The sequence below is a fragment of the Chamaea fasciata genome, unplaced genomic scaffold, assembly GCF_029207755.1.
Source record: "Chamaea fasciata isolate MVZ Bird 193981 ecotype frontalis unplaced genomic scaffold, bChaFas1.0.hap1 SCAF_6, whole genome shotgun sequence".
NCBI classification, from domain to species: domain Eukaryota; kingdom Metazoa; phylum Chordata; class Aves; order Passeriformes; family Sylviidae; genus Chamaea; species Chamaea fasciata.
In genome coordinates, this window is record NW_027094091.1 from 20,026,800 (window position 1) to 20,046,718 (window position 19,919).

The 19,919-nt window shown below is 34.6% G+C and overlaps 1 protein-coding gene across 1 annotated transcript in view; it reads left to right on the forward strand.

Annotated features, from left to right (window-relative positions):
• The window catches only part of PCDH7 (protocadherin 7), a 265,817-nt gene that overhangs the window by 107,337 nt on the left and 138,561 nt on the right, over nt 1-19,919 (forward strand). Inside the window, exon 2 of the mRNA XM_066185586.1 lies at nt 16,694-16,910. Coding sequence (XP_066041683.1) covers nt 16,694-16,910 — 217 coding nt within the window. The remainder of the gene's footprint in view (nt 1-16,693; nt 16,911-19,919) is intronic.

Consider the following 19,919-nt stretch of genomic DNA (forward strand, 5'->3'; position numbering starts at 1 on the left):
TCTTAACTAGTGATGCCACTGACTGAACAAGAAGAGAGATGTCATTGACCATCTGTGAAAGATCACAGTCAGAGCTAAAGCTTGACTGTTTATCAACTGGCCTGGAAAGATAAATGCACTGTGGTACTGTCTTATGACATGAAAAGTTAAGTGAATTAAAATATGCTCAGTGCTCTGAAGATTCAGACAACTTATGTTTTGCCTGTTTCATATGGTTACTTACAAACAGAACTTACTGATACTCATTCATATTCTGAATTGCTTGTAAATCATGTCATAGCCCAGTCTAAAATTATAACTTGTTCAGAAACTTGTTGTTCAGAAAGTTTAAGTGTTGACAAATACCTTGATATCTTTGATATGTGGGTACTTATTTACTGCAAAAAAGCTATGTCCAGGGTTATCTTTACAGTGAAACACTGGACGCTAAAAATGTTGGACATAAATTATCGGAGGAAACTGCCTATGATTGTGCTATTGCTGAATAAACAGGTAACCGTTTCAAAGCGTTGACAAAACGTCTGAAAATATACGAGTGACTGATGAGTTTATATTTCAGAACTATGAAAAATGCATTGGAATGATATTTCCCAGCTTCGTTCCTACAAATATTTCTGCTCTGACTGAATGTCACTTTAATGTTTTTCAGTATTTTGACAGCAAACATGGCCATCTGCATTGTTAATATATGTGCCTGTATTACAATTTTTCTGTCAGTCCTTTCTTATTCTTTTTTCAAGTCTGAATGTGGTTGAATCTGTTATTTCCTTGTCAATTATAGTTCCTCTAAAGTCTAATTCTGGGTTTGATTGTGAAATACCAGTTTAGGAGCATCCAAAATGTAGACTAATATGACTCAGTGGAGGTTATCTGTCAGACATACAGAAAGTTTCATGTTTTATGTAAAAGTAAGATCACAGAATTACAGAATCACAGGGTTGGAAGAGACCTTCAACATCATCAAGTCCAACCCAGCCCTAACACCTCGCCTAAACCACGGCACTGAGTTCCACAACCAGTCTTTTTTAAACACATCTAGGGATGGTGACTCCATCACCACCCCAGGCAGACCATTCCAGTACTTTATCACTCTTTCTGTAAAAAACTTTTTCCTCATAACAAACCCTTGGTGCAGCTTAAGACTCTGTCCTCCCATTCTGTCAGTTGCTGCCTGGAGAAAGAGACCAACCCCCACCTGACTACAGCCACCTTTCAGGAGGTTGTAAAGAGTGATAAGGTCACCTCTGAGCCTCCTTTTCTCCAGGCTAAGCAACCCCAGCTCCCTCAGTCGTTCCTCACAGGGCTTGTGTTCCAAACCCCTCACCAGCCTCATTGCCTCCTCTGGACACTCTCAAACATCTCAAAGTCCTTCCTAAACTGAGGGGCCGGAACTGGAAACAGCATTCAAGGTGTGACCTCCGCCGTGCTGAGTACAGGGGAAGAATGACCTCCTTGCTCCTGCTGGCCACACTATTCCTGATCCAGTCCAGGATGCTGTTGGCCTTCTTGGCTAACAGGGCACACTGCTGGCTCATATTCAAGTGCTGTAACCAATACCCCCAGGTCCCTTTCTGCCTGGGCACTTTCCAACCACACTTTATAAGCCCCAGCTTATAGCACTGCTAGAGGTTTTTGGGGCCAAAATGCAGGGCTCAGCACTTGGACTTATTAAACTTCATCTTATTGGACTCTGCCCATCCATCCAACTATTCCAGGTCTCTCTTCAGAGCCCTCCTACCATCCAACAGATCGACACACTCCCAGCTTATTGTTTTCTGCAAATTTACTGATGACAGACTCAGTACCCTCATCCCTGTAGTCAATAAAAATATTGAACAGAACTGGCCCCAGCACAGACCCCTGAGGGTCACCACTGGTGACTGGCCGCCAGCTCGATGCAGCACCACTCACCACCACTCTGGGCCCAGCCATCCAGCCAGTTCCTATCCCAGCAAAGAGTGCTCCTGTCCAAGTCATGGGCTGCCAGCTTTTCCAGGAGTGTGCTGTGGGAGACAGTGTCAAAGGCCTTGCTGAAGTCCAAACAGACAACATCCACAGTCTTCCCTGCATCCACCAGGCGGGTCACCTGGTCATAAAAGGAGATCAGGTTGGTCAAATACGACTGACCCCTCCTAAACCCATGCTGGCTGGGTCTGATAGATACCCTGGCCATCCTGAAAGTGCTGTGTGATGACACTCATAAACTGTTCCATTACATTACTGGGTACTGAGATCAGGCTAACTGGCCTATTAGGATTCTCCTTCCTACCATTTTTGTGAATGGGCATCACATTGGACAGTTTCCAGTCCTTCCTCACCTCACCAATGAGCCAAGACTGTTGGTAAATGATGGATAGCACCTTCACAAGCTCATCTGCCTGCTCCCTCATCACCCTGGGATGGATTCCATCTGGGCCCATAGATTGATGAACATCCAGGCAGCTCAGCAGTTCTCTGACTGGATGTTCATAAATCTGATCCTCCTGGATGACAGGGGAACCATTCTGCTCCCTGACACCATTCTGCTCCTACCAACTCAGGAGGACAGCTGTCCCAAGGACAAGCCATCTTCCCACTAATGATTGAGGCAAAGATGAGAAGCATGACAAGAGTGAATGTAGAAAAAAGGATTACACAAGTGATTCTTTGTGTAAATACAATCATGCTTAGGGCATGTGTGCAGATTTATGAAATTTGGTTGTATGTGTATATTTTAAATAAAGTTGTGTGAATTAGTTATCTCTAATAAAATAATGAAATAAAGTTATCTCTATAGGATTAAGTAGAGAGGGATTTTCTATCCAAAAAGTCTCATTACATTATTAGAGCTATTGAATGTGAATTCTGTGCAAGGGTCACTGAATTATGGGGGTTCTGATATCTTATAAAACCACTAGGGTTCTTCCACTAATAAGGAGTAGGGAGAAGAAATATATATAGAAAAGAAAAAGCATTGGATTTATCTGAAAAGATACTTTTTTATCAAAATGAAAGTTTGTGGGGGAAAACATAGAATTAAGAAAACAGTTGTGAAAGCATTTATCTTTTATAAATGTGTATTCAAAACATATATTGCTCATTTCAGCATAAAACCCAGTAATATTCAGAAAAAAGAATAAAAAACATTTTTGAACTTAGTGCTTTAAATTCCTTCAAAATCCCTTCCTTATCTTTTCACAAAAACCTGAATAAAGTTTGCCCTGAAGTGACATTTTGTCGTCCAAACCACTTGCAGAGGAAATTTGCAACTTAGCTTTAATGTAATTAAATGTCTTAGTGTTATAAAAATTTATGTTCTTAGAAACAGACATACTTTAATTTTGCCAAGGAATGCAGATTTACCAAAAATTTACCAAAATAATTATTTTTATCTATATAGGAAATATTTCAGATATTCACATATCTAATAATAATAACAACAATTTCTCCTTTTCTACATTAAAATGAGTTAGAAAAGTAAGTTAAAAAAAGAATAAAGTCTCTTACCATTTTCATGGACTCTGACAATTTGTTTATTTTAAAGAATAGTCTTTCAACACTTTAAATGTTAGTTTCTTTCTGTTGTGATTTGACAGGTATTTTTGTATCATCATCAAAAATGTCTACTTGTACCATGTTGTTAGATGCTTTTCATGTCCTATTTAGGTAGTGAAACTAAAGGACAGTGACAAAGAATTTCTGTGAGCTCAACCTTGATCTTAAAATTAGAATTTGAAATATTAACATAATTGTGCAGCTACAGAAACTGTAGTTTTAGGTGGTTTTTTTAGTTCAGTGAAGTTGAGCTCTTTTGAGAGCACACATCTAGTCTGAGGCAGAGTAGCCTCAAAATATATTCTTGAAGTTGGGACACAGTCAGTTTGTAAAATCCTAGTGATGTGCCACTTACTTTTAGTTATTCTCACTGTGATTTTTTGCAGAGGTTTATAATTTGGAAAGAATTGAAATAAATTTGCATAATAATATGCAGTATTGGAAACATTTTATCAGTGATATGTTTGCATATTTATAGTAGTGTTGCTGGCCAGAAATTTTGATAGGTTTTTGTTCCAGTCTCCAAGAAGATTCATAGTATAAAAAATTCCGCAGTATCCCCCATGTTCTGGATTCTTAGGGTTGTGGTGGCCCCCTGCAATGTCTTCAGTTATTTGAAATCCTGTTTCATTAGCTTGTGCAGTTTTTCCCATCTGTTCCCCCAACAAATCTTTACCATAGGCTTACAAAGTCTATTTATGAGGTCAAGGAAATCATTATACAAAGGTAAAGGGTAATCCTGGTCTTGAATCTACAGATGGGTGAAAGACATTGCCAAAGCAAAACATGACATTTCTGCAGAGCCAGGAATTAAACCCAGACATTCCAACATTCTTTTCCTTTCCTTTCAACTTCCCTCCTTCTAGCTGAAGAGTGCTGTGATAAATGCAATTACATGAGCATCACTTAATTATTTTACAATTAGAAAATTGTGCACTTTCTGTTACCTTTTACATAATGATTTAAACAGGTACAATTTCATCTTTGAAGGCACGAAATTAAAGAAAACAGAAAGTTAATTGATCTAACTCTTCCATTCAGAGTTCTGAATAAGAGCTGTACATTCAGTTCTACACAGACTGTGGCTTTACATCTTTTTGATCCAATAACCTATAATCATCTGGAACAATCTGAGAAAGCCATGTCATTATACGGCTGCATAAAATCAACTATAATTTATTTATTCAAATTTGTCTAAAAGCTGCTCTGTCTAAAAGTATTGAATTTCTTTTTCACTGTAAAGTTTTTGAATTAAGTTTCTTTCCCCTACATCTGCCCAGACTTTCTGCTTTGTTTGTCCTGAACTGGAAAGAGGAACAATTTTTCTACCACTTATCTAAGAGAATTTTTGGACAAAACTCAAATATAAATATTTGTCCTTTAAAAGTTACAGACATAAAACTGATGCAGTGCTAAATAATTTTCTTGGCCAGATGGCACAGTGGCAGCAATAAAGCAGCAAAATGGGAGAGCAGCATTTAATTCTGGACTTTGCAAGGGTCTGTTCTTGGTGAGATTGATACTGTTTTATTTTTAGAGGGCATTGACCAGAAAGTGTTTTGTTAATGCCAGCTGGCTTTATGAAGTGCATGCTGCCTCATGCAATCAAGCTCCAAGACTGTCTGCAGCCATGACAATGCTGTTGCCCATTATGTTGTTTTGTTTGAAAAAAGAAAAACATCCTGGTAAAACTAGGGAAAGAACAGACATCTAGAGTCAGACAACAAGAGTATATCGATTTATGTCAGCCAAGGGTTTGACCTCTCTAATCTTATTCATTCACATGAGGTAAATGAAGAACAAATAATGAAATTAATCCTGAAAGTTGCATCATTCAAAGTGGAAATTGCACACATTCAACTATATGTTGTTGTATAAATAGAGATGCAAAGCACTTAAGAAGCTCACAAACATCTTTCCACTGCAATTCATTTAGAGCTGGCTAGGGTGACTTCTCACAGCAAAACAATTTGTGGTGAAGATATATAGCAAAGTTCAGACTGAAGCCCAGATTCCTTGCCAGAAAAGCTCTCTTTGTTATATCCAGAGAGAAAATTGAACCATTACTGTTGCTCCTGCTGAATATTAAGAATGACCATGTCCTACGAGGATCCCAGTACTTGCTATCCATGCAGTTTATCAGAACCTGCAGGTCAGCCTAACCCTGTGGAATATGTGATTCTTTTCCTAATTACATGATATTTTCAAGTTGTGATCCTAACTTCTTTCTGAATGACAATATTATAAAAACTAGGTTTTAGAATGAAAAATTCTTGTATTTTATTTTCATTCTATTTTTCTTTAGTCAAATGTCACTCTTTTTTTTTTGACACCTAATTATCCCAAAACTTTATGTTCTTTATCCTACTTTATGTTTTGCATGACACTGTACAATGAAAGAATGGAAATACATCTAGTGTCCAATGCATTTTTTACTCAGTGCTTCCCATACTTTGGTATTTGAGAGAAAGAAAGGGTGGTTAGGCAAAAATGTTCCATCTCTATGTGACACTTCTTAATGGTAGAAGCAATGAAGGTTTACTTTGCCTTGTAACATTTTTTTTAGTAATATCTTAATATTTAAAACTTCTTTGGAACTGATAACAAGCATCAGATTGTTTTGAATTACAGTCAAAACATTAAAAACACTCCTAGATGAGTATTTGAGAAAATGCATAGTAAGAATGAATTGGGATGTCTGAAAAGACAACACAGATTTCTTTTAATCATCTTTCAATTGAAGGATTGTTCTCTGGGCCTGTAGTTTCTTCTAGGAAATTCATTAGGCTGTTTCTGTGTGATGTTGAAAGCTACCCATTTGGTCTATAGGTGTGAAATGAAAGAATATGAACTCCAGTTTGTGATCTCTTTGCAGAACTTTCTAGAGGCTCAGTGTACTTATGAATAATCTTGATAATGTTCTTATGATCAAAAAAATCTGTAAAAGTGTGATTGACAGGGATGACTATGCAGTGACCACTAAAACTGTATGGTTTAGTGAGCCTTAATTTGGACTTATCCTTCATCAGCCACATAAAAAAATGTATCATGAATCCTTTTTTATCTGTTTTATTTATATGAGGCATTCAATCAAAACCAGCCATTTATTAAGCCTAGAGTGTTTTTCTTTCTTCTGTCTTATTTTCAGAATGACTTAAAGTGATTAAAAGAACATGAGATGTAGCAAGTAGATGTTCCTGTTAACAAAAACTGGCACATCTTTCTTGCAAACAAACAAACAAATAATCAATCTGAAGAAATGTCTGTGAATATTTCTGCAGTTGAGCTATGCAGGAAAGGTTTTGGAAGGGAAGCAAATGACCTGAATCATTTAAAAGGGAACCTTTGCACCAGTCTGTGGCTCTAATCATTCAATGACAAGCAGCTCTCATCAGCAGAAGAAAGTATTTTTGCGTAACATATTGCTGTATAATGATGGTTGTCATACCTGAAGTTTCATACTTCAACTTTGTTAAATTGTTGATGCAATCTGACATGTATAACCAGCCATGTTCTTAATTGAGGATGTGTTCTATTTTTTCATGTGAACCAGTTAGAAAATATTCCAACTAGTGTGACAATTAAAACCTATTGATAGTAACACTCTATGAAAAACAGATCTATAAAGTTTTACCAATGAGTAATTTGAGTTAAAATATTTTTCATAATAACTCATGCTTTTCTGTTTATATTTTATGGTATTTTATGTATGCATATTAATTTGACTTGTATTCAGATACATAAGTTCTTTGATGATTTTTTTTAAGTGTATGATGAAAATATTTTAAGTGATTAACATATGTCCTTCATATTTGGGGCCAAATCTGAAGCAAAAGATATAAAATGGCATGAAAAAATATTTTTTTGCACTAAGTAGTTTATTATCACCTAAATGTCTCCTTTTTGTTAGTTTTTTGAACTATCTATTGCACTTCAAACATTTTCATACAACAGAAGAAAATGCATAATCTGTTTTTACAGTGATGCAATTGTTTCAAAGTGTTTCTTTCTATATGAAATGTAAAAAAATAAGTCTATTAAAAAATAGCCCCACATCTTTGGCAGGAGTTTTAATTATACAAGGTGATTGTATAGATATATATGATTGGAGTGCAGTTCTGGACATGGACACTATCTGTTATTTTGACTGTAACTACCTTTTATCAGTTTCTTCTTTAACTACCTTGTTCAAATATATTTTTTCCAACAATCTATTTGTCACAATGAAAGTGTGTGTAACCCTGATTAAAATGAAATAATGGAAAAAATGTTGTTTTAACTTCATTCAAGTCTTCATTTCCCCTACATAGCACAATTAAGAGTTCTATTCCAAATACCTAATTTCTGAATAAAATAAATAATTTTCCCTTTCAAGGCCTTGTATTTTGAGCCTATGCATGTTTATCATTATACTTGCATAGCTACAGTGTTCACCGAAATTGCATTTGTTTCCTCTGACATGAGTGATCTCAAGTTATGTAGCTAATTTAAATTTCTCAATATGTAATGAAGAATATTTCTGTTCTATTAAACATCTTCCAAGAAGGGATACACTTATAATTCTGCCCTTTCATTTTTGTAGAGAAGTGTCGTTGACTGGCTGAGATTTTATGTCTGATCTTATGTTGATCAGGCATAAAATATATGTATAGAAAATGTGTCAATCCTTAAAATTCACTATGCCTTTAAATTTAAGATGTTTAAGTTTAAAGAATAATTTGGATGATTTAGATGAATAAACAGTAAACAAACATTGAGGACTACATTATAGATAAAAATAATACAAAATATTAAGTATATTACCTAATTTTGGAGAACATTTCAACGGCAGATTTTGGAAATGTTGTTATCATCAATACAATTTTGGTGACCAGTGCAGAAGTCCTTATCCCTAATCACTCAGAAAATGAATGAATCTTTGTATCTTTATTGAATATATGTACGTATTGAAATGGAAATGTCTTGTTTATGTTTTCATAAACATTTAGAATTTGATCTGATTCTTCCAGGAGTTATTGCTGAATTTTCCTAAAACTTGATGCTGTGACTCTCACGTTTGTATTGGGCTCGAGTCTTGTGAACAGTAACTAAAACCAAAATATTCCCAATAGTATCAACAATTGGCCTTTTTAACAATGACAGCACATAGGTGAGACTTTAAGACACAAAAAAAATCCACTTTGATTTAACATATGCATTAATAATTCAAAAATTTTCTGATGGTAGTTTTTTTTATTTTTAGCTAATCATTTCTCTACAGAACACATTGGTGTATTTTCAATTTATTCAAAATATTTCATCTCAGCAGCAAGACTATTTTACATTACATAGAAGACATTACTTACACATCAGTGATTTGCTAATAGCAAGGCTCTGTATTTTGAAAGGCTCATATATGCTTTAGCTATCTGTATCTGTGATTTCAGTAGCATTCTGGCAAAGATTCCTTTACAGAAAAGCCTCTCTTTGAGCAGAGAAACAAAACAAAGAGAAAGAAATTTTAAAAAAATATCTCCGTCTACAGTAGCAAATAGAATGGCTCAAGAGGAATTGATTTGTATGGTGAAACAGTGGGCCATAGGTGAACTAAAATATTGTGTAAAAAACTTTTGAAATAGGTTTATAAAGGCTTTCCTCCATTCTAGGGCTTGTTAGTGTCTGATAACTAGGGCTAAGGAGTATATTCTTTTTCCTTTCTACCGGTTAAATTATTTAATAATATTCCAGATTCAAGAGAAGATGATGATATTCACAACCCAAACATTCAGGTGATTGAGCTGCTAGGATGGAAATTAGGGTTTTGATTGTTTTCAGACAATTAAGAAACTTTAATGAAACTTTAATATCTTTTAGCAAAGATAAAGATTTCTCATGCTGAAAGACAGGAGCTGAGAGACACAACACTGTGAACTAATACCCCTGAAGTAGTTTCAGGCAGAATATTCTCTGCTGAAAACCAAACAAAACAAACTCCTCCAGGAAAGGAATGCTCTCAGCAATATTTCAGCAAAAGGTGATATCACAGCAAACTTTGAGGGAATGTAAGCCAAAAACCTGTGAGTATGAGTAGTGAGTAGTACCAGATACTGGACACTTAGCTAAAAGAAGGCTTTTATATTGTTTTAATAAAAGATTTGAGTCAACAAAGTGTTCAGAAGATTTCAAGGGAAATTATTAGAAAAAGTAGAATACTGGAATCTAATGCATTGAGTTCAGAAAAAAAACCACTAGATACACTGAAGTTCTGTTTAATCTTCGTGAAAGACATAGGAAAATCTTCTGTTTTAAGGAAATAGAAAGAGATATGATAAAAATCTTAATTCATGTTGTAATTGTTCTTGGTGAGAAAAATGCTACTTCATCCATTTCATTTTGCAGTGGAATAATAGGAGAGCGCTTCAGCGTCATAGGTGCTTTGTGTTTATAATTTTCAAACAATTGGACACTGAAGTGAAAACAAAACACATTTTTATGAACAGTCAAAAGGGTATGGTAAAATTATTTTGACCATCTCTAATGCAGATTCTAATTTATTCTTGGTTTCTTTATGCTCACATTTCAATAGCTAGCAAGAGCTCTTGTGATATGCTAAGAATATTGGCCTACAAGCCCTCTAAGGTTTTGTCTAATTTTTCAAAATGAGCTTGTGTGTTGTATTTTGATATGAAGATTCTCACATGAAAAAGTATTATATCTTTGAGAGTATCTTTAAGTAAGAGATGTTCTTCATATTACTGGTTCTTCTCTGGTGATATTCACTGAAATAAAGAAATGCCTTTTATTTGTTTACTTAGAGACAAGAATAATTAGGAATTTACTTAATGAACATAGCTAGGTGAATGAAAATAATTTTGGCCTGCTCAGAAGTAATTGTTGTGATTCAGAAAGAGAAGTTTGGATAACAGGAATCAAAATACATTTGAGAAAAGCACTAAAATTAATAGGAAAAAAGTATGTTTGAATGGTACAGTATGATGACCATAATGTAAAATTAATTATGAACTATTATCTCTGAATAACAAATCTTAACATGTAGCCTTGGGCTTAAACAAATCGATATTAGTAGATGCATGTTTCAGCTTTATATAGAACAAAAAAAAAATTGCTTCTGGTTCATGACCAGAAGACCACTACTGCAAGATAAATTAATAAAAATGAAACCAAAATAAATGAAAATAAACTAATTAAAGTTCATCACAGGGGACGTCTGCTACAGAGCTGTAGTGTAAAAATATTTCTTTTATTTTATTTAAGTCCTGTTTAAAGTTACAATTGTCACTGCACTTTGCTAAATATAAAAAAAAAAAAAACCACTAAAACAAAAACATTTTTTTTTATTTGTATCATTCTCTTCTTTTAGCCTGCTAGTCTAATACTAATCTCAGGTGTTTCAGTATTTTCATTGAAAAAATAATGCCCGTTTAAGTTAATTTCCTGCCAATTTTATATTAACTGATGACAGAAGTTTAAAACAGTAGAATTATGTGATTTGAATAGGGAAAAGACTTGTGTGGGTTGAAACTATTCATGCAGAATAGGAATCATTCATTAATATTTTGTTTGTCTTCCAACAAGCTTCCAGCAATTAAGAACGAATAGAAAGAAAAGGATAATGACATGTTTTATCAAAATTCAAGTGCTAAAGAAACAATTTGAATTTACGTGGTCAGTTGATGCATCCCTTCTGCCTGTTTTTCAGATCTACCTTATGCACACCTCAGAGTTACTGTATTAGTCTTACAGCTTGATGTTGATTGACTTTCTGAAACTAACAGGAATTATAATATTATTTAGTCCTGACTCATCACCATTTCTTTTCCTGCTTGGTACAAACAGAAAATACAGAAATTCCAATGAAACTGAAGGGAAACCTCCTTTACTATCAGAGTTGCAAAAGTGCAGAACAGCTTTCTCAGAAAGACCGTGGAGTCTCCATTCTTGAAGATACTAAAAACATGACTGATCACATCCCTGGGCAAAGTGCTCTAACTGGCTCTACTTTGAGTGAGAGAGTCGGACTAGATGGTCTCCAGCTAGCTCTTAGGCCACCTTAAATCCCTGCAAATACCCCAAGATATCATACACTGTCAAAGTGGAAGGTCATCTGATTTGCAAGTCAGGGAAAAATAAAAACCTTAATTCCTGAGGTTCCAGGGGTTTGGGTAGTGTCCAAGCTAATGATGAACAAACTGGTAGAAATGCTTGAAATATTATAGCTTACTTTAGGTTGGTTTTCAGTTTAGGCTAATGTTTTTATGCTTCTCTACATGCTAAGTTTCATCTTGGATTGAATTTTACACTTGATTAAAATGTTTTCCATCCTTATGGTTTTGAGATGTAGGTATTGTGACCACAGCAAGGCCTAAAAGTCTTGCTATTTTTGCCCAAGTGTTAAGTAATTAAGATCATTGTACTTTGGTGCATGCACTTTGTACACAGAGTAAGTTGTGAAGTAACTGGCTGAGAAAAGGTTGATGGTTGCAAGCTTAGCTCTCTAAACAATTAAACGTTAAAAGGATTTACTCTGCCACCCCCCTACTACAGTCCAAATGCCCCAACATTTTTGAACAATGTTTAAAATGTTGATAGCAACTGATATACAGAAACCATGACAGAATACAATCCATGAGCAATGTGAAATATCAGGAATTACAATGAAAAACTTCAAACTTTGGCATGTAAAAAAAAAAGTGTCTCTCATAATGGAGGAAGAAGTGTCATAATTAAGCCTTATGGAACCATATGGATATAATGCTTTCTACCAAGTCTATTCAAACTCTGTCCCTAATGTCAAGCTCTAGAACTGGGGTTCTTCACGTATTGAAAACATAATTTTAGTTTCTAGCTTGGATAGGGATGAATTATTTAATACAGGTTAAGATTAACTCTGTACCATAGAATAAGTTAATAGAGCTCAATTACTACAGATAGCAGGAAGTATATGTCTTTGGCATAGCAGTTTGGGGTTTTTTGTTTGTTTGTTTTTTTTGTTTGTTTGTTTGTTTTTTTGTTCTATGGATGAGTGGAAAAGGAACTATCCCATTTAAGAAATACAATTGTAACAAGCAAGAAATGGATTTACCACTGAGGTATAATAGAAAGGTGTATCTTTTCTCTGTGATCTGTTAATGTCCAAGATCAGATGCAATTAGTAACATCTCCATATGCTGTGGTCAGAAAATATACCAGTTTTCCAAGGGTGAAAATTATCAAACCCACAGTCTTCTTACTGAACCTGAATATCATAAGCCCTTACCAAAGGACTAATAAAGGCTGAAGGTTGCTTTTTTGCTGGGATAGACAAACTGTTCAATTTGAACAGATGTGGACTTATTTAGGTATAAGTAACTCTACCATCTTGACTCACAGTGGTGACAGATGCAGATGTGTTAATGTTATGCATTGAAAAACAATAAAGATAAACTTAACCCTCTCCCCCTCATAGGTAGGTGCCTTAATTTGACAGCACTTGGAAATTTCTTATGTCCATTTTTCTAAGAAATTACTGATGTAATTTTATAAATGATAGAAGAAAATTTAGTATGTAGTCTGTCTTTGCTTCTTGAAGTGGAGCTTACTATCCTTATTTTTTGCATGGCAATAAATGTATAAGTAAACCAGTATTTTACCAATAACTTTTTGTAAATATTAATGCTGGTATTTATCATCTTTTCCTCTTGTTTGTTTCATTAATATGCAGTTTTATGTGAAATCTCAACTGTTTTGCAGATTAGGATACAAAAAAAAAGATTGGAGTATATGAAGAAAGTTCTTGGTTTTGGAGGGGGCTTATTGCATTAATGGAAACTAATGCATAAATACTATTTATTATGTATTAGTATTCTAGAGTTCATAACTTAGTTCATAGGGATTTAAAGTAATTTAATTTAAATGCTCTTATTAGTAACAATTAAATGGCTGAGTTTCATGAACAGTAACATGTAAATGCATATACAGCATTTTTCCAGAGGCATTTTAGAGCAATCCCACACTGCTGTGTTGTTATCAACTTTATCTCTATCATATCCTACTTTTTTGGGGTGTAAAAATGAGGTGCCATAATTCATTTAGCCCAAATGTTCAATGTAAAAACTCAGTATTTTTTACAACTGATATTTCTGCTCTGACAAATTTTTATCCAGATTATATGTCTAAAGTATATGGTAATTTGCATATCAGACATGATGACATGTGGGAAACAGTCAACTGCAATACAGATATTTAATTTTTCTGTTCCTAAAATTCTTTATATTAATCACATGAGTGTTTCTAACTATGCAGATAACAGACGTATATTATCATCCAAACCTATTTCTTCTTATTGGAAAAGGGCAGGCCATGATGTTACTCCATGAGGTCAGATGCATTCAAAATTGCAATATGTTTGCCTGAGAAGGTCTGGTTCTCAGAGGTAATGCAATAGAAAGGTCAGAATTCTGATGTTTATACCCAAAGTAGGAGTGTAATAAATCCTGCAAAATAATGATTAGCATGCACATCATTCTTTCAGAAAGAATTTTATCATCATTACGTCATTCTCATTTATATTCTGTGGAAAGAGCTGAACTGGCTCTACTGAGCTGAATACTCTGTGTGTTAGTTTTGTGTTAGATAATTCCTATTCAGCACAACACTTAAGAAAAAAGCAAGATTAACACCCAGATCTGTTTAAAAACTATTATTAACAACTTAGTAAAGGTACATCAAATTTCTTTTAGTTTCAAGGACATGTAGTGATGTTCTTAGGGAATTTTCAGCCTCAGCTATAAAACAGCCCAACTCTTCATCTGTCCCATCTCTTCCTTACATGCCAATTAGGTAAGGCATATAGCTTTTAAAGAATATGTGAAAATGAACAGGATGCTCCTAAATCTTTTATAGCTTGTTCCAAAACTTATTTTGGAACTTTGCTATGATTCTTGTGGTAGCTACAGAAGTGATAAACAGGTGTTCTGTTCTTGTGATCTAGTTGAGACAGATTTCCAAGAAATCAATAAGAAATGGAACATAATGTTCCAAATATTTGATGACCTTTTTTTTTTCTAATTCCCATCTGAAGTTACATCACTGTTCTTGCAGGAACTGTAGGTGATGCAAAGTCCTTCTGGTGTTGAGAAATACAGTCAGTGCAGGTAGCCTGGTGAGCAGCTGCAGTGGGAGCTCTGGGTGTAGGGAGCCCTAGGCAAGAGGCCATGGACACCTAACCCTTTGCATACAAAGGGCATGGGGACCTGTGCCCATCCAGGTGAGCAGACACTCAGAGACACTGCAGAAGCTGAAGAGGCCAAGACTTCCATGTACTTAGACTATGAAAGTATAAAAGCCCAGGATTTCCTCAGTCTGCGGTCCCTCCTCAGAGGTACCAGCTTGAGCTGTTACTTTTTTATATTGTTATAGAATCAAGATTAAATTATTTTAAGGATTGGGAAATCTGAGACTCTGCTATAAGAAATTTGGAGTCGAGCCAGTAAGGAAACCTAATATGACTGTGAATTTTAGGTGTGTAGATGCCAAAGGGCCTTGCTCCCAGCTCACTTGGTCCAAATGTGACAGCCAGAATAGTGTGGTATTCAGGAATAGTTTATGGGATGGTATAAGTGAATTCAAATCTCTGGGACTCACAGTTTGTGTCCCTGGCCCACAAGTTAATTGATGCATAGTTACAGATCACAACACCTCATTGAATGAAGTTTCGGTCCATCAGTAACAGTAGAGCATTTATGGTAACTGTCACCTGTTTAAACTTTTGATATACTTGTGCCAGCAAGGTTTAGCAAGGTTTAGCATTATATTTGTTGTCCAACATGTCTATCATCAGCACTAACTGCCTTTATATCTTCAAACTTTTGTACCCTAAAAATAATTTTGTACCCTCACAATGAAACTCCACCTACCCCTCTACTTGTAAACCTGTTGTGAACTTCTGCTCTTCAGGGCTTGTGTGAGTGGTCGCGGTTGCTGTTTTCTCCCTTCTGGCCTGCATATATATTTCCATCCTATAGTGACTACAGTTGCCAGTGGGAGTGATGTATGCCTATGTCTCTTTCTAACTTAGGGCTTGAAATACATCTGAATCCAAAGGACAGCACTGTCAGACACCCCATTTTAAACACAGGAAAAATTGCATGGTGTCTTATAAAATGAATGTATTGGTGTTTGTTTCAGAAGGTGCTTTCTAGAACAGACATTTTTTGTGGTTCTCTAGCCTTGTGAACAGCAAGATATTTCAAATGTGTCATTAAATTATTTTAAATGTATCATTGCTGCTTGAGTGTAGTTTAAATCCTAGGAGAATCCCCTAACTTCTCACTGAAAATCCTGCATGTCCTCAGCATCCTCTGAAATGTGAAGGACTGACTTTTCCACTTCCTGGGATTCTCATTGGTGCCAGGGTTCAGCATGTAGGCTTCCAGAGCAACAGTAATATCTGTCATTTTGAATGAATACAAATCTCTAACAATCCATGTTGGTACATTCCCAGTGGAAGCGTGTTGTGTCAGCTGTGCTTGTGGTACTGTAAAGGCTTTATTAAGTCAGCTGGCAACACACCCTGTCTCCAGGCACTGGCTTTTATGGCAAAGGACCTAAGAGACTTTTTGTCCCTTTCCTTTTCTTTTTTTTTACACCCCCCCCCCCCCACCCCCCTGCCCTTCTTTCTCATGTTAACTAGCTGTCAGAAACACAGGTAGTCAATTTAGAGAAATCTTATGGGTGTGTTGCTATGTTCGTAATACTCACAATATAGTTTACAGATGAGCATTTTTACCCACCCACACAATGTTACACATACATGTGCATACACTGTCAGGTACCTTTATGCAGTCTGATATTAATTCTGATCAACTTATTACAACAGATTGATAGAGAAACTGTACAAAATTTATAAATAATTTTATCTGGCTTTCTTAGCCCATGTAGCCACTTGAAAGGAGGATATGATAAATTGTGTGAAGGTTCTGGCCATGTATTACAGTAAAATCCCATGCATACCCTGTCCAGTGGCCTTTTATGTAACAACTGTACTTTCTGTTTGCTTTAATGTAGACAAAACTGTTTAATTGGTAAATGTTAAAATATTAGTTTGCTTAAGTCATGTTTTGAGAATCAGTTGTTCAAAGACTGAACTTTGCAGTGACATTCAGAATCTTTTCTCTTGCAGCCATTTCGTAGAGTGACGTTTTCTGTTGTGAGTCAGCCTCAGGACCCGCATCAAGGGTCATTGCAGAGTTGCTATGACAGCGGTCTGGAGGAGTCAGAAACACCAAGCAGTAAGAGTTCATCAGGGCCAAGGCTGGGTGCCCTTCCACTCCCAGAGGACAACTACGAAAGGACTACGCCGGATGGCAGTGTTGGTGAGGCAGAGCATATGGAAAATGGTAGGGGCAAACACAACATTCACACACATAATCTCACTAGCAAGTGATACTAAGTAGACTTTTGAAAGGTCAGTCCAAAAAACATAAATAAATATATTAAATAATTAATATTGTAATTATTTGATTTTAAAGTTTTTTAAAATCCAGGTATACAAAATAATGGAACATAACACCAATTAAAATAGCTCTTTCTTTTTTTTTACATGACTTAAAATCTATGCTGCAGAAGCAGTTAAAACACTGAAAAAATATCAGTAAAGGTCTGGGGAAATGGTAATTGAAAAAAATGACATACTTTTCATTTTAGATAAAAGACCATAAAGGACATATATTCTCATTTTGTTCCATTTTTGACTCAAAACATACATAGAAAATTTCCCAGAATGTAATATATACAGAATCAGGAAAAGAAAATAACATTTTAAAACCCCACTCTAAAGAATTCTCTTTTCCCCAAAAATATTGTATAGACTCTCCTCAAAATAAAACCCAATGTCAAGTCCATTCTTCATTATTCAGAATAGAAGAACATTACTTTCCTTTTCTTCCCACTTTTTTTTGTGCAGTACTTTTACAACATCTCATTTAAATTCAGGGTCCATTTATGTTGAGAGGAAAATGTTAAATACTTATTTATTCCATAGTAATTCTCCTATTATTAAAAACCAAAAAATGTTAATGTAAGTCTCATGTTAGGCTCTGTTTTTCTTTCTTTATAAAACTACTCAGGATTAAAAAAAAAACAAAAAGACATTAATTTTGAAATGTATTTTATAAAACACAGATATTTCAATGCTCTCCACGTTTTGGCCTTGATCTAAAGTTTTATGAAGTCAGAAACTGACTTCATTGTATTTTCATTTGCCCATAAACAACAAAATAAATTAATACATGTCAAAGTGTACAGATTATTGATAACCAAAAAAATAATGGGTTTTCTAATTCAATTGTAATAGGTGGGTACATACAAGAAGGGTGGTGTATTTTTTGTTATAGAATGAATAAATTAGTATGGCAAAGTGCATGCTAGTTTTCCAGAGATTATAATACTGAATAATTGTTCTTGGCATTTTTGTCTTATATGAGATAGAAATGTCAACCCATGTTGCTATGTTATTTTTCATAGTAAGATATTTCCAAATCCAGTATTATATTACTGAAGATTGCTACAGCAGTCTACATATGCTTAAAGTGTATATCCCAATAGCAAAAAAATTAATTGACTAAAAAGGAAGATAGTATCCATCTAAAGATATATTAGGTTATGTATGTTTATACATTTGCATTTATATATTCTCCTTGGTTGTTTATATGAATATATTTGTTTACCTTTCATTTTTCTGGGGATGTGGTAGGGGGAAAAATGTGATAATGGTATTACTGAAGAAAATGTCAGGAAAAAAAACCTTATAGAGTTTGTAGCTAAATTGGGCTGATTATTTTATTGTCTGTTTTGTAGTGAGATTTTGTGGTTAGGATAATAAAATTAAACAATTTATCAATTCCCTTGACATCCAGAAATGTAGAGAGCTTGTAGACATGAAGGTCTGAGTTCAGAAAGTATTTTGTCATGGGATATACCTGATCCATGCTGGAGAAACTATGAAATCACAAATTAATATAATTTTTAATGCATTTGGTAGCCAATGAAAAAGAAAATCACACTAACAGAAGTGTAATTGAAAACAAAAAGTGCTTGGGGAGTGTCATAAGTTAAAGCAAAATAGTTTAAGTTTTTGTACTGATGCAAAAATTGGAATTACATTCTAAAACCTAAAATATTTTGGATGCTTTTTTCTTTAATAGTTTATTTTACATTTGGTAGGATGAATTTCTTGGATTTGGTTTTGAAAATAGTATTCTAAAATTAGTAGATAGAAACATAGAGGTAGATAAATACATTAGTTTATGGTGAATGAAAAAAAAAGAAAAAAAAAAACTCCAGTAAAAAAATTTTGCATGGTAAGACATGCATAGAATTAGGATTTCCTCCTCCTTTATAAAACTTTGATCAGAAACCTTTAAAATTTGGGTAAGATTGTGGTGAAAATTATGCTCTACAGACTTCTGGATTTTGCTGTCACATTTTAAAGACAAGATTTCAACAGTGGCATGTCATCTACCTCCCAAAATTTCTGTTAACATTAATCTATAAATAATGATGGAACAGGATGGAATGTACTTTTGTTCCTTCGTATGGGTAATACCTGATATTTGAGTGAGAGTTTTCCGTCATATGATTCTTAAGTCCACTTGTATTTTAACTATTGCATTGTTCAAATTCTGATAACGTAGACTTCAATATTAATAGATCATTTTGACAGACATTGATTTGAACTTGAACTCTGTCAACCATTCATTTGTCACATTTAATTGGAAACTAGGTAATCTGCAGTGTTTGGCTAGGTTAGGTTTTAGTCAGGATTTATACTGGATTTTTATGAAGATTTTCCATGGAAACAGTATTTTGGAAGGGATCTTATTTAATAATTTTTACTTCAAATATTTACCATTTAATTTCAGTTGGTGTGAAACAATGAAGTTATAACTAATGTCTTTTCATTTTAGAATTTAAAATAATAATCTTCAGCACAGTACATGAAACCTTCCAATATATTTCCTTCTTTTTTTGCCAGGTCTAGATATCTAAGGAAAACAAGTAATCTTTATAGTTAAGTCAAATTTAAGAAGGTTCAGTTCACAAACAGAGTATATAGGAAATTCAACTTTCTGTTTGCTGTTGAGATTTTCTTTAAATTTTCTCAGCTGAGAATAAAACATTGGAAAATTGGAAAAAAAAGGGTAAGGGCGTTGATTTTCTTAGAATATGGTGTACATTACCCACCAGCCCACATGACTGTCAGATGTAGATTGAAGTTTTATTCTGCTGATTAGCTGTGGTGTCAGATGTGGGAGAAAAAAAAAAAAAAAGGGAAAGAAAGAAATGTTAGCAGATTGACTGTGAAAATTCAGTATGCAAAGATCTTGTTAATTAGTAAAATCTGCAGA